General features: G+C 34.1%; 3 protein-coding genes and 1 pseudogene across 4 annotated transcripts; 2 read left to right on the top strand and 2 right to left on the bottom strand.

Moving 5' to 3' along the window:
* The first annotated feature begins 221 nt into the window (after window positions 1-221).
* On the top strand, window positions 222-1962 carry LOC111275076 (COBRA-like protein 4). Its single transcript, XM_022860193.2, has 4 exons — window positions 222-678; window positions 843-990; window positions 1107-1384; window positions 1640-1962. The coding sequence occupies exons 1-4, from the start codon at window positions 234-236 to the stop codon at window positions 1921-1923; spliced, it is 1155 nt and encodes a 384-aa protein (XP_022715928.2). The 5' UTR covers window positions 222-233; the 3' UTR covers window positions 1924-1962.
* Window positions 1963-4475: 2513 nt separating this feature from the next.
* LOC111284319 (COBRA-like protein 4) lies at window positions 4476-7061 on the top strand. The gene is made up of 6 exons (XM_022873025.2): window positions 4476-4784; window positions 4902-4981; window positions 5288-5744; window positions 5833-5980; window positions 6116-6393; window positions 6500-7061. Exons 1-6 carry the CDS (start codon window positions 4637-4639, stop codon window positions 6778-6780), a joined length of 1392 nt encoding a protein of 463 aa, XP_022728760.2. The 5' UTR covers window positions 4476-4636; the 3' UTR covers window positions 6781-7061.
* On the bottom strand, window positions 6308-10995 carry LOC111284329 (protein COBRA-like). 2 transcript variants are annotated; one of them, XR_016329350.1, is made up of 7 exons: window positions 10649-10995; window positions 9421-9500; window positions 8557-9013; window positions 8266-8425; window positions 7896-8173; window positions 7272-7768; window positions 6308-6440 (listed from the first exon to the last, which is right to left on the bottom strand). XR_016329350.1 is itself a non-coding variant. In XM_022873030.2 (6 exons), the coding sequence occupies exons 1-6, from the start codon at window positions 10920-10922 to the stop codon at window positions 7476-7478; spliced, it is 1542 nt and encodes a 513-aa protein (XP_022728765.2). In that variant the 5' UTR covers window positions 10923-10995; the 3' UTR covers window positions 7111-7475. The 2 variants fall into 2 exon arrangements, 1 of the variants encoding a protein (XP_022728765.2); XM_022873030.2 differs by lacking the exon at window positions 6308-6440 and having other exon boundaries at window positions 7111-7768.
* A 1481-nt stretch (window positions 10996-12476) lies between these two features.
* On the bottom strand, window positions 12477-14035 carry LOC111284340 (small ribosomal subunit protein mL104 (rPPR9) pseudogene; annotated as a pseudogene).
* Window positions 14036-15434: the final 1399 nt, after the last annotated feature.

Raw genomic sequence — 15434 nt, 5'->3', positions numbered from 1 at the left:
ATATCATGTCCTGGACTCCAGATGGCTATGTAGTAAGTGTAACTTGAATTCAGTAATCATAAGGTGCTATTTCTTTCTAGTAAGTTGTCATGTTGATCATGCACTTATTGAGTCATCATTGAAATGTATAAGACAGTAAAACCAAGCAGCAATTCTTCATTTGAAAGATTGCTTGTCAATTACCAAATATTGAAATCTAAGCTTATGATTACTATGTTCAGGCAGTAGTAACAATGACCAACTTCCAAATGTATCGGCACATAATGAGCCCTGGCTGGCGCTTAGGGTGGGTATGGGCTAAGAAAGAAGTGATCTGGTCAATGGTGGGAGCCCAAGCGACTGATCAAGGAGATTGTTCTAAGTTTAAAGGAAACATCCCACACTGTTGTAAGAGGAACCCCACAGTTGTTGACTTGCTCCCTGGAGTCCCATACAACCAACAGATTGCCAATTGCTGCAAAGGAGGTGTTGTGTCCTCATGGGGCCAAGACCCGTCAGCTGCAGTTTCCTCCTTTCAGCTGAGTGTTGGTCTTTCTGGTACTTCCAATAAAACAGTTAAACTGCCTAAGAATTTCACTTTGCTTGGTCCTGGTCTGGGCTACACATGTAGCCAAGCAAAAATAGTACCACCCACAGTTTTTATCTCAGCTGATGGTCGACGAAAAACTCAAGCATTGAGTAAGTTTGATCTTTATTAAATTTAGGTGATCTAGGATCTGTCTGCAAATAAAATAGTGAGAGCATGAACCTGGAAAAAAAAAATGAACTTAAAACTGCTTTCAGATAGTTCTACTTATTAATTGGATGCATTTCTTTTGTTGTCCTATATTTCTTGTTCGCAGTGACATGGAATGTGACATGCACGTACTCTCAGATCCTGGCTTCACGATATCCAACCTGTTGTGTCTCGATGTCATCTTTTTACAACTCTACAATTACTCCTTGTCCAACATGTTCTTGTGGCTGCCAAAACAGGAATAATTGTGTCTCGTAAGCCTCCTTCGCATCTCAGGCTTTAATTCTGAACCTAACAATTACTTTTGTATGAAGCTTTTGATATTTCTTGTGAATTAAGGTATCTGGCTAATGGCTAGAGTGTAATGCAGGAGTAATTCAGAGATCAGAACTGTTGTAGGAACGAATGCATCAACGAGCCAAAATACCAACACCATAAAATGCACAAATCACATGTGCCCAATTCGTGTGCATTGGCATGTGAAGCTCAATTACCAGGCGTATTGGCGAGTCAAGATGACCGTCACCAATTTCAACTACCAGATGAACTATACACAGTGGACGCTTGTTGCTCAACATCCAAATCTCAACAACATCACTCAAGTTTTTAGCTTTGACTACAAGCCTCTCATCCCATACCAATCTCTAAGTAAGTCTAGTCTTGCAATTCCATCTGGTCTAATTCGAGAATTTGTGTTTATTTATTTCGTATCTAACACAAATAAAACCTAAAATTATCATATCACAACTTGTGTTACACGATAAACACAAATCTCATTTTTTAGTTTTGGCTAAAATTTTGAATTGTGTGATGTTTGAGTCTTTTTTTCATTTTGTGGCACTGTATATTTCTAATGAAGTGACCATAAATGGAGGCTAACCTTTGCCTACATTGGATCCACAGATGACACTGGTATGTTCTATGGTTTGAAGTTCTATAATGATGTTCTAATGGAAGCCGGACCAGATGGAAATGTTCAGTCAGAGTTGATTCTTCAAAAGGGCATGAATACATTCACATTTAAGCAGGGTTGGGCTTTTCCCCGGAAAATATACTTCAATGGTGATGAATGCAAGATGCCAGCTCCTGATGAATATCCTTACCTACCAAATTCTGCCAAATCAAATCTAATTTCATCATTTACAATGGCTACCTTCATGATTCTGGTTTTGCTAGTCTTTTGGTGATAATTTGAAGAGCCTGAAACCAGGGAAATTAAGCTGAAGGAGTGAAGTAGCAATTGTTTTGTACAGAAACCAATGGTGATCTCCTCTATCCACTCATTGGTGACAGCTGATAAGGAAACAGAGAAAATTTCCTACCCTTGAATCTTCAAAGAACCTCTTCTTGTTTTATTGGATCTGGATTTTGGAAAGAATCAAAATAGTTGTACTATTTATGATTCTAAAATAGTTCATCATCAAACAAACAACTCATTAATTTTTCATTGGTACAACAAAATGAGAAATAATGAGTTACATGCAAATGTTTTTGCAATTGAACTTAGGGTTTAATTTGGTTGGTTATATTAGCCATTTTTAAAAAGTTTGGTTCAAATTTCAAAATTTTATAAATTCTTTTAAAAATTTTTAATCTACTCTTAAATTTTTTATTCTATTATATATATAATTGAAAATGACATTAGTTATCTAAGTTCTTTTGAATTTACAATTTACAAGTATCAACTCCAATGATATATCAACTGTTTTAAGAAATAATTAATCAAAATCCTTTAATTTTTTTATTCCTATTGATCATCTCAATAAAAAAATATTATTACAATTAAGTTTTTATTTTTAAAAAAATAATTAAATTGAGAATCTCCATGTATAATTAAATTTTCAGTAGGACCCATCTCAATGCCAACCCACGTTGCGGTTAATTGGGCCCAAATTGATAACCTAACCACCAAATCTAAACTGAATTTATTTTAGAACAAATAAAAGATAAAATTGCATGATTTACATGATATGGGATGTTATAAAATTGAAATGCTCTAAAAATGTCATTTTCCTGCTAGGTAAAGTGCCAATTTAATTTTTGAATATCATTTTTTATTTAAAAAAATTGTAACTTGAAATAAAAAAATTAAATTTTAAAATTTTAAAGTATTAAATTACATAAATTAATTAAATTAAACCTTAAATTATCTTAGCAACTCATTTCAGGTTTCAGGAATGCTACTAAAGGGTTTAAAATTAGTCCATTACTGTACCCTTTAACCAAAGGGACGGAGGAAGGATTGCATTACTATTAAAATAAAAAATTTTAGAGCAACAATTATTGATCCGAATAATTAAAGAATTCGATCTCTTTTAATTGAAATTTTAATTTTAAATTTTGTGAATGAAGAAAAAAACATTGGGAGAACTTTCCTTTTATGAGGTCTAATCCAACTAAATTTCGGATTAGTTAAGATTTAAAGTGATTACACCGAGATTCTTAGATTAAAAAATTAAAAAATTATTTTTTTAATTTATTATTTGATATAAAAATATAAAATAATTTTTAATAATTTATTAATTTTATAAATATTAAAAATATATTAAAAATTATATTATATACAAATTTTAATTTATTGAATAATTTTTTATTTTCGCTACACTTTACTTTATCATTATTATTGTTTTTATTATCAAAGCACATATTTTATCACTTAATTTAATTTTATTTTTATAATAATCAATTTTACTATTTTTATACTACTTAGATGTTAAGTTCATTAATATTCAATAACTAAAATTAATGAATTAATGAATCCGAGACTTAACTCACGTTGAATATACAATCATCTTAAGAGACAATATTAAATAGATTTAAAATTTAAATCTTACGTATGTAATTTTTTTATTTTTAAATTACGATTTTTTTATATTAAAAAATTAAGAAATTAATTGAGCATAATACTATGAAAATGGAACAACTACATGCCCCAATTGGTAAAGGTCAATATCTTGCATGATCACAGTCCCAAAGCTATTTCAGCTTGATCATCATACTGCCTGGAACTTCTGCTTATAACTGCTTAAATCAACTTAGTATGCCATTAAAGGTAGTAAATTTATACTACCTTGGTGTAAAGAAAAATGGTTTAGTTTTTACTTTTTCAGATATTGGTTCCCTTTCAATAACCCTACACATTTATAACTCTCTGAGTGGTTCTAAGAGGTTATCTGAGTGAGGACACGCAAGACACAACAATGGATACAAGAGACAGCTACCTTGTATCTTTAATGTTGTTTTCTTAAGCATTTGTCTTTAAATTGAGCTGAGATGTCGTATTCAGAAAGAGAGATATCATTTGCCTCACTCTCACCCTCCATGCACTCTCTTGTATGGATGGGTGGAAAAAGTAGCTAAATTCAATCCGATTTGCTTCTTTTTTTTTCTTTTTTACAAAAAATATCATAACCTAGAGACAAAGAAATGGGTTACAAATGTTGATATTTGAATTTCAAATTTGTTAAATGACACGAAATACGCGTCATACATTCCTAAAATGAATAGGCTAAAAAGTCCAGTTTCTTGCTATTGAAGCAGTCCACTACTGACATTTCCTCAGATTCACATAAGCTGAAACACATGTAAATGACCATCACAGCGCTGTGAATTTTGCATAAAAGTTGAGCAGTTCTGTTCAAACCTTGCTAAAGTTTTGCTTCAAGATGCAGAAAACTTTTAAAAAAACTGATGTTTCAAAAAAAAAAGAGAGAGGGACAAGGAGAGATGAAAATATCCCATCAAATATTCACAACCAGTTGGTATGACATTTTCAAAGCCTTATTCTTTGCCAATATAGAGTTTCCCTTGCCTTTTTTAACACAATGCGGTAATGCAAACAACTTCCAGTCTCCCTTGAGTTCTTGCCAGGAGCTTGGAACTTCAGTGAAATTCTGGGAAATGGGATTTGATCAATCTACCACAACATCTTACAAAGCCTTCCCCACTTCAATAAGTTACTATCCATGTCGAAAGTGCTGCTCACTTCTAGGAATGAAGTCCATATGTAGTCTAATTGTGCTATTTCTCGTAATGCTTCCCAATGCAGGTAAACTTCTTTCTCAATATCTGAAATGCAAATTTTGGAATTTTTTTTCCTGCAAGTAACTTCATGTTTGATCTATTTATTACCACTGACTTGTTACTCCTGTTTCTATGCTTTTAGCTGCATATGATCCACTGGATCCAACTGGAAACATTACTTTAAAATGGGATATTGTCTCTTGGACAGCAGATGGCTATGTGGTGAGTTTAACATGTCAGCCTGTGATTTTCCCGATTTAGAATCAGATTCTGGATGAAAGATTGCCAGTCACACTGTCATATTCATTTCTAGAACTGAAGTTCCCATGTTCATGAGTTTCAGTTGAATCAAGACTCGAAAAAGTTTTAATGCCTTGGAAGGTTACCTTAAGCATGAGCTTTCCCTGTTTGTATAACTTTGTTAGGAGTAAACTAAAAAATGTAAAATATCAAATCAGCCATATAATAAGGCAAAATTTATTATGTTGTGCATTGATCGTTTGCGTCTTTTGATAAATGCTATACCAGGCAGCGGTGACAATGAGCAACTTCCAAATGTACCGTAGCATCATGAGCCCTGGATGGACTCTAGGGTGGCAATGGGCTAAGAAAGAAGTGATATGGTCCATGGTAGGAGCTCAAACCACAGAGCAAGGGGACTGTTCCAAGTTCAAAGGAAATGTACCTCACTGTTGTAAGAGGAATCCTATAGTGGTTGACTTGCTCTCTGGAGTTCCATATAACCAGCAGTTCTCAAATTGTTGCAAGGGTGGTGTGGTGTCAGCTTGGGGACAAGATCCTATTGGTTCAGTGTCGGCCTTTCAGGTGAGTGTTGGAGTTGCAGGAACTTCGAATAAGACAGTAAAACTACCCACAAATTTTACTTTGCTCGGTCCGGGGCCAGGGTACACTTGTGGCCCTGCAAAGGTTGTGCCTTCCACAGTCTACTTCACACCTGATCATAGGCGAAAGACTCAGGCATTGAGTAAGCATAGCTTCACTTCCAATTCTTCTAGTGAATTTTCCAAAGCTGAGTTAATTACTATGATATCTATTGTTTCTATTTTATGCAGTGACATGGAATGTGACATGCACTTATTCACAATTTCTTGCCTCAAGGAACCCAAGCTGCTGTGTTTCATTCTCATCTTTCTATAATGAGACTATCACACCATGTCCAACCTGCGCTTGCGGTTGCCAGAATAAAAAAAACTGTGTTATGTAAGCCTCTCGTTCAATTTCTACCCCCTGGCTGGCAGATCTGCATCTTGATATCTAGATTAGAGTGTTGTATCATAAATGCACACGATAACTTCATTCTCGGTGCTCAATGTCCATGGTGTTTGGATGGTACAGGAGTGATTCAAAGCAGGCACACAAGAAAGGAATAAACACTCCAAGGAAAGACAATGCACCATTGCTACAATGCACACATCACATGTGCCCTATAAGAGTACATTGGCATGTAAAGCTCAACTACAAGGACTACTGGCGAGTGAAGATTGCCGTCACCAATTTTAACTACCGAATGAACTACACACAGTGGACGCTTGTTGCACAGCATCCCAATCTCAATGCTGTCACCCAAGTCTTTAGTTTTGATTACAAGCCTCTGGTGCCCTACGAAGCCATAAGTGTGTCTGAAAACCATTTCTGTTTAATAAACTCTTGCAGAACTAACCTGGAAGCAAATATGGAACCCCAATATCATTAATAACTGTGGTCAACTTGTTTATGCAGATGATACCGGCATGTTTTATGGCATGAAATACTACAATGACCTATTAATGGAAGCAGGGCCCCAAGGAAATGTCCAGTCTGAGGTGCTCCTTAGGAAAAACAAGGACACATTTACCTTCAAGCATGGTTGGGCATTTCCCCGGAAAGTCTACTTTAATGGGGATGAATGCTTGCTGCCCCCTCCTGATACCTACCCTTTTCTACCAAACTCTGCCCATGTAAATCCAATTCCCATATTGACAATGGCGTTCTCGGTTCTCTTGTTTATGTTTACCATTTAGAGATCATATGGAGAGAAGAAGATTCAGAAACTATTACAATACATAAAGAAGAGTGGTTTGTTTATGTTGGACCTTCATTCCTTACATGTATGCATCATAACTCACTTCTAGAAACATGCGGATCTGGTCAGGGTGGGATGATTTTTGATAGGTGTGCAAAAAGTTTCCCTTTTTGAGCTGCATCAATGGTGCATCATGGTGTAAATTGAATTGTCTCACCTTCTATGTCTCTAATGCAGCTTAAGTGTCAATTAATATTAATCAGTTAGCCTTTTTCTCAAGCATTTTCATAACATTCAGGATTTAAAATGGCTGAGTAAAATAGGAACATAACAAACAATATATCAACTATAATTTCTTGGTGATGTTCCTGAATACAATGCTATAAAATTGTTTGTGGATATTCTACAAACAATCAGATCATGTGTATAATGTGAATAAACATACAACAAAGCAGCTGACTCCAAAAAGAAATGGTGTAAATTACAAACCTGAATATATAAATAATACGCCAAAATGGTATAGGAACAGGAGATTGTGCAACTGAATCCACTTGTAGCATGTTCTGTTACTGCACAACAGTTTTCCAACACCATCAGGTCGATCATTATAAGCTTCAGAGTAATAAAATAAATCAGATGGGATTTGCAGGATGTCAAATGAATAGCTTTAGCTGTTTCAGCAGACATTGTTCATCACATATAAGCCCATGAGAAAATAATTGAGGCCAAGACTGTCATGACTGGCTGAAGTAGAGATATAACTGGCCTAACACCAGCATTTGGCAGCCATGGGTAGGCACCTGGAGATGGCATGACACAGTTATCACCATTAAAATATATCCTCCGTGGGAAAGCCCATCCCTTTTCAAAAGTAAAAGTTGATGCATCTTTTCGGAACAATAGTTCTGATTGCACATTCCCAAGAGGCCCGGCTTCTGAGAGCAAATCATTGTAAAACTTAACTCCCCATAACATGGCAGTATCATCTGCATAAGAAAGTTCATTTAGTTCATGGTCGCAACGTATATATTATAAATATAATAGAGATTATGCACAGATTCTGGAGAAGGAAATGATGCTACTACAAAGAAATCATGGCAAACTTATACTTACTTAAGCCAGCATAAGGAGTTAATGATTTGTAATTAAAGCTGAAAAGCTGGGTAAGATTGTCAAAGTTGGGGTGTTGCACAACTAGATTCCACTGAGTGTAATTCATTCTGTAATTGAAATTGGTGATTGTGATCTTCACACGCCAGTACTCCTTGTAGTTGAGCTTAACATGCCAGTGAACTCGAACTGGACACATATGGCTCGTACACTGAAGCAGAGGTGTATTGCTAGATTTGCTTGGACCAGAAACAGCTGAAGCTAAATATGGAGATGTTTCACTGCAGGATGCCATCTCCGACAAAATATTAAAATAAATTGCCAAAATGTGAAGGATACTTAGGAAAAAAGGCCCAAAAATGAGATAACTTACCGCACACAACTCCCAGGATCTGTTATGTTATTTTGACAGCCGCAAGCACACGTTGGGCAGTTTACAATGGTGTCATTATAGAAGGAAGAGAGGGAGACACAACAAGTAGGTGTCTTCTGAGCCAGGAATTGTGAATATGTGCATGTAACATTCCATGTCACTACAATGAGTTACAGTTAAGATAGACTGAAGTTAGAAAATCATTCATCCATGCTGAAGTATATAGATGACATATCTAACTCGATTAGTACAGACTTAAAATGCAAAACTTCAGCTTAGCAAGTAACTTACTCATGGCTTGAGTTATTCTCCTTTTATCTGGCGACACATATTTAGTTGGTTTCACAATCTTAGCAGGCCCACATGTATATCCAGGACCTGGTGCTTTTAGGGTAAAGTTTCTAGGCACTCTCACAGTTTTGTTAGTTGTTCCTGCAGCACCTACACTAACCTGAAATGAGCTTGCTGAATTGGCAGGGTCTTGAACCCATGAATTCAGCACCCCACCTTTGCAGCAATTTGCTATCTGCTGGTTATAAGGAGTTCCAGGCAATAAATCCACAACTGTTGGATCCTTTTTACAGCAATGTGGGATGTTTCCCTTATACTTTGAACAATCCCCTTGTTCTGTAGTTTGGCCTCCCATCATGCTCCAGATTACTTCCTTTTTTGCCCATGTCCAGCCTAATGTCCAACCAGGTGCTTGAATATGGCGATACTGTTGGAAATTATACATTGTAACAACAGCCTGCCAAAATCATAAGAAGGATAATAAAACTTCTTTAACTTCAAAACAAATACTCGTGGAACTGCAATGCTGGACTGGTAAATTTTCACCATAGGAGTTATATTTCTGAACGTGTTTAAGAATAATACATGCATTTAGTGAGCTTTAAAAGAAAATGGAAATAGAAAAGCAATGCCGCATTGAAAATTATTCTAAATTTGAAGACGCAGTTGCATATATAAAACAAAGCGATGTATTTTGAAAACTTTAAATTAGATAAAACAATGCAAACAATCAAAACAAATTAAACAATACTTTAAACTTCTGATAGAAAGTCAATGCTGGTTCCAAAAAAGTATTTTGATATTTGAAGGTAAGTTATTAGCTTTTTATCAAGTTAGGACCCTTGAGCCTTCAGTAATACTTACAACATAGCCATCTGGGGTCCAGCTTATTACGTCCCATTTGATAGTGATATTGCCAGTTGGATCAAGCGCATCGTAAGCTTCTGCAGAAACAACCAAAAAAGATCCCAAAACTTTAACGCATTGAGATTCAAACAAAAACCATTTTGAATTAAGGTCTGGATCACAAATCCAAAATCAACATGCAAAAGATGAAGTTTGCACGTCAATAGCAGTAGGCCCTTTTGGCCTTGGCCTGAGTATGGACCCGTGCCCTGTCTAGCATTACTTACTGTCTGCAACTTGTGGACACATATAATATCCAAACAAAAATTTTATTGTGAAATGCCTAGATAGCTCAATGGCATAGATGCAAAGCATTTTCATAATTCCATGTGCTACACCATAAATAAAAGTAATAGTAGGCTTCCTTTTTTTATCACTTTTTGTTTATTAGAGGTATGATAGTTATGATGCTGACTTCAATTCTAAACTTCAATAAGTATCTCTTGCATTATGACACTACATTTCAAAGTCTTTGGAGTCAAATTTGGTCATTTCTACGTCGGCAAACACTGTACAACTTGATCTTACTCCTTTGAGGACACATCTCCATTCTTCTTAGATTTTTTTCTCTTTCTAATTGGTTTAAGCACATAAATCTTACTATGTTCAGCTCTGTCTTAGTCTTTTCTTTCCCTTTCTTCCAACTAACTCCCTCTTTGCTATAACAAAACCCAAATTGAGCCACTTTTTTAACAAGAATAGGGAAAATAAATGATGCAAAAACACGATCTGACTTTCAGTCACTATGCTAACATTTCTTCTTTTGAAAATTGAAATAAATGCCAAACCAATGAAAGAGAGTAACTAACTATTCATTAAGGAAAAAGGTCATAAAAATAAAGAAGCACAAACACATATTTCCCAATCCTTTCAAATTCATTAACAGCAAGCAAAATCAGATAATTGAATCCAATTTCCCAATCAAATCAAAGCATATAAAAGAAACTACAAGATCAAGTTTTGAAGCTACTTCCAGCAACTCATTTTGCCTTTTATATCAACAAACTTGGATGCCAAACCCATTTTTTTAAAGCATCATTATAATTAGCATTCAACACTTAATGAAAATTGAAAACAGTGAAGCTCCAAAGTCCTATGGAGGTATGTAAGCAAAACCCAGATTCAACTTTTTACCAACAAAAACTACTCCATTAAAGAAAAGCCTTGCATTTGATTGGAAACTTACCTGTAGAAGTGAAAGTGGAGGAGGAGAACAAGAAGAGTAGCAAAAGGGTGAAGCTACTGAGCTTGGAAATGGATCCAGTTGCTAATGACAAGACAGTATTCTCCATGTCTTGATGCAGACCTTGATATTTTATCTGATGTTTTATGCTGTTATCACGCTTAAGATCTGCACAAGAAAAAAGGAAGATCTTTCTCACATGGACAGAGGGCTCTTTGTTGAGTTCCGGTGAACTTGTAAAAACTTTTAGTTGTGTGTCTGAGAAATATCTACCCATCACTGCAACGTGGCCGCAGCTGTCGTTAGTTACATGCAGACTGAACTGAAATCACCATGATGCCCTTCCTTACTTTAATTATTTTCCACAATAATTTGAAAGGAAAAATCTTTACTTAACTATAATCCACATGAAGGATAAATCTTTACTTAACTGTAATCACCATGATTGTTCTTATACATTAAGATTTACCAAATTACTCTATTGTCTTGAAACAAAAATGGGTATCCTTGGAATGGAACCAAAATAATTTGGGAAGCAGATAGTTAAAATCAGGATTTTAAATATCAAAATCCGAACAAAACCCAAAAAACAAAGCCAGTGGGGGCAATAGGAACATTCCCCTCATGTCGGTGGAGAGAATGCAAATGACTTGTTTGCTGGGAAAAGGGCAGGTTCCTCTCTGGTTCTTGTTGTTTGTCCAAAGTATCATGGCCCAACCAGCCACCAAACCTATGCTATTTGCAATATTTTCTATCTCCTGTAACAATCACACCAAAATGTGGACCATCCCTTTTTTTGTAGTATAAATCTTTGCCATTAGGTGGCAAAGGTTATAATCGTCATGAAAATGTGTCAATATTTTTAAATTAAGATTTTCCCGACAATGGTTTTGATTAAAATTTGGATTTTGGAGTCAGCAAAACTATGATATTTTAATCTATTAGCCTTCAAAGTCGTACTTTCATTAACTTGCAAATCTTGAAATAGGAAGATTTTTTTTTTAAAGAATGATGTAATCATTTTCTTCATTAGTAATATTAGTAGATTTATTATTGAATGAATCAAATGATCGATAGATTTAATAGAATAAAAATACCATAAATCTAAAATCAGAGACCCAATCTTCTCGTCGCCAATAAGCTCTTCCCATGTCTTTCCCTCGTAGGCACCCTTTTCACCAATTCACTTCCCCGAAAAACCTCCTCACCACCATCAGTAAAGGGTGGTACCCTGAAACATGGCTGCCTTTGCAGCATTGAGATGTCATCATGAGTGCGAAAACTCATGTCTTGGAACAAGTGAAATGACATTGTAGTGGTTACTAGATTGACGATTTGAGAGAGAACTTACGAGGGTACTCTTTAGAAATCAAAGAACTTGAAACAAGTTCGCAGGCCAAATTCAACGGAAGAGTAAAAACGAGAACAGAATTAACAACAGAAATCATCAAAAATAAAAGATCAAAGCTCAAAATTTAACAACTCCAATTGGCATTGACATTAAAATTTCAATAGGATATGAAGATAAAAATAATATATTAATACTCATAAATTATTTAAATTTAATTCAAATAAAATTTAAATTTAATTTAAATATTATTGAATCAAATATAAATTTAATTAATTTAATTTAATAATTAAATTAAATTTAAATATTTTTATACTCAATTCAAATAATTTATAATTCTAATCAAATTTTTATATTTTATTATTTTAATTAATAAAATATATTAAATTTAAATACAAATGATCGAATTTTTATTAAATATAAAAATTAAATTTTTTTATATATTTAATAAATATAATTAAATAAATTTAAATTAAACTCAAATTAAAAAATTAATTTAAATTTAAATTTAATATTACATCAACTCAAACTCATTTAATAACAACTCAAACTCATTTAATAACAAATCAAAGTTTAGACATGGCTCAACCTCCCTTTAGTCTTCTTTACGAAACTTAATCGAATTTGCTTTAAGGCGTCTCCTCTTCCTAGCCATTTTCTCATGAAGAGTCTCCCTCTTTTTCTCCTTCTTCACCGCTTTGGTTTTCTTCATGTATCTTACATCCACCCTATACGGCTTAGGTTCCACAGGCACGCCGTTTCTCAGCGCTTCATTATAAAGAGCATTTCTTTATCAAGCCGATTATGAGCACACCATTTCCCCATTAACAGACCATAAGTCTTGATCCCAGGTTTACATCCATCCGCCTTCATCTTCTTAAAAACAAACATGGCATGATTAACCCTCTCAATCCCACACAAAATCTTCAAAAAGCCATAATATTCGTTCTTACCAAGCTTATCACCAAAGCCAGCAGACTTCATCCAATCAATCATCTCATCACCTTCCCCAACTCGTGCAGCCTCATACAAACTCCTGATCAAATCAAATAACTTTCTGCGTCTGGATAACACCCCCAATCACCCATTCTATAAAACAACTTCATTGCATCCTCTGTTTTCCTAATCTTACAAAGATTACTCATCAACACATTAAAGGTCTCCACATTTCTTGGGACACCGTATAATTCCATATCAAGCAAAACTTTCTCAGCTTCCAAATGAAGTCGAAATGGATCTTTTTGCCTACAAAGCGTACAAACACAGTCAAGCATTGCGTTATACGCCATTATACCAATCTCAAAACCTTCCCTATACATTTCCCCAGCCAATCTTTTTGCTTCTTCAAGCATCAAATCGACACGCCATCCTTTGATTAATAAATCACATATCATTTCGTCCGGGCATATCTCATTGGCCGAGTCTTTCACCATTTTCTCCGCACAACTCGCATACCCATTTTCACACAACTTCTCTACTATCAATCTTAGTGATTCTTTATCTCTTTTGAACCCATAATTCTTCTCCATTCTCTCGAAAAACCCCAGAACTTGGGTGGGCCTGCCAGCACGAACCAGCCTATCAATGGAGGACTTGAGAGTTTTCGGCACGGCAACAGACTTGTTATTGACAAGGAGATCATGGGCAGCTTTGAAATCTTTTCTTTGACCGAAATAATCGATGAAACACGACAGCGTTTCGTCGGTGTGTTTGAAATCAGGATCTAAGAGAATCCAATCGTTAAACCCTAAAACAGTACCATCAGCTTCAGGGGCTATATTGAGGGTTTGGGTGATTAACAAAGGGGTTGGTTTGATGTGAGAGAAGTGGAGCTGGAGTCTTTGGGTGATCGCGAGAGGGTCTGAATTAGGGTCCTTGAGGAGTTCAATGGAAAGAGATTGAGCCATCGGATATGGGTTTTGGAGATTAGGATTTTGGGTTGAGGTAGGGGTAAAAAGGGGTTTTAGATAGAGGAGAGCATGTGACTGAACGGGAGACGGAGAAGCGAGGCAATGGTGAAGGAGCCGACGGAGTTGCCGAGAGCTTAACGACGGCAATTTTTTTATAAAGAGAAAATGGGTTTTAGAGAAAAGGAGGACATCGGCCGGAGACAGAGCCCTTTTTTGCAAAATGGTGGAAGACCAGCCCGATCTAGTGACCTAAACTGGACCTAACTGAGTCTGGCGTCACATCCAGCAGCCCAGATTGTTTTTAGATGGGCTTCATTGTTGAGTAGGACCTTTGTTTTTGAGTAGGGATGTCAACGAGTTTACCTGTATCTGAACTCAATTATTTATTAATATATTTGAATATTCTTTATTTTTATTATCTGAGTTCTACTCATATAATATAAAAAATACCCGTTAATTACTTAAACTCGTCAAATATTCATTTATGAAGTTAAAGTTTAATAATTTAAAAATCAATTTTAATACATAATGTTTAAATTTTAAATTAATAAACTAAAATTATTTCATAAAAATAAATTGAAGTTAAAAATCTTAATTAAAATATTTAATGATTTAATTTAGTTAAACACTACATTAATAATAAATAATTTATAAATAAAATAAATATAATATTAAAAATACATTATTTATAGTCGAATTTGGATAGTGAGTATCCTAAGATTACTGTCCAAACCCGTTATAGGTAATAATTTTACGATCCAAGTCTTGCATAAACCCTATTATAAGATATTTTTATCCTATTTAATTGAGTTGGGTAATTCTGGATATCTGTATATAGGATTCCATTACCATCCATAGTTTTGAGCCTATGGGTACTATTTAAGGGTGCATTATGGATCTAATACGAGGTTTAATCAGATCTGATAATTTATATTATTATATTGTATAAAATATTATATGTATGTCATATTTTATATAAAAATTACATGTCATAATTTATATTTATATAAAATTATAAAATATAATTTTTTATTTTTTTATTTAGTTATAATTTTTTAAAAATTTTAAATTATATTATTTTCATATTTTTTTATTCATATTATTTTGTTATCGTGTCATCGTGTCATATTTAAAATTATCAATTTTAAGCTTAACCTAATATTTTGGCTTATTAGTTATCTCTTTAAACATATTTATTCTTCAAATTATATCTGATAATAAAAAATACGATATAATAATAAAATATAAATATAATACAAAAAATATAAATATAATACGATTTAAAATTTTAATAATAATTATATATAAACTTAACAAAATAAATAAATATATTTCATAATTTTATATTGATACAACTTATGATTCGTAATTTTTATATAAAATATAATAAAAATATATAAATTTTAATATTTTACATAATATAAATATACTAATTATCATATCTAATCCAAATCCTTTGTTGTGCGTGAAATTTTGTAGGTTTTGTCACACTAGCAAGCAATGAGCTCATGAAGGTAGCATAATAACAGGA

The sequence above is a fragment of the Durio zibethinus genome, chromosome 17, assembly GCF_047325235.1.
Source record: "Durio zibethinus cultivar Kanyao isolate XHJ-2024 chromosome 17, ASM4732523v1, whole genome shotgun sequence".
Lineage (NCBI taxonomy): Eukaryota > Viridiplantae > Streptophyta > Magnoliopsida > Malvales > Malvaceae > Durio > Durio zibethinus.
The sequence above is the reverse complement of the archived record's forward strand: the minus strand, read 5'-3'. Positions and strand labels throughout refer to the sequence as shown.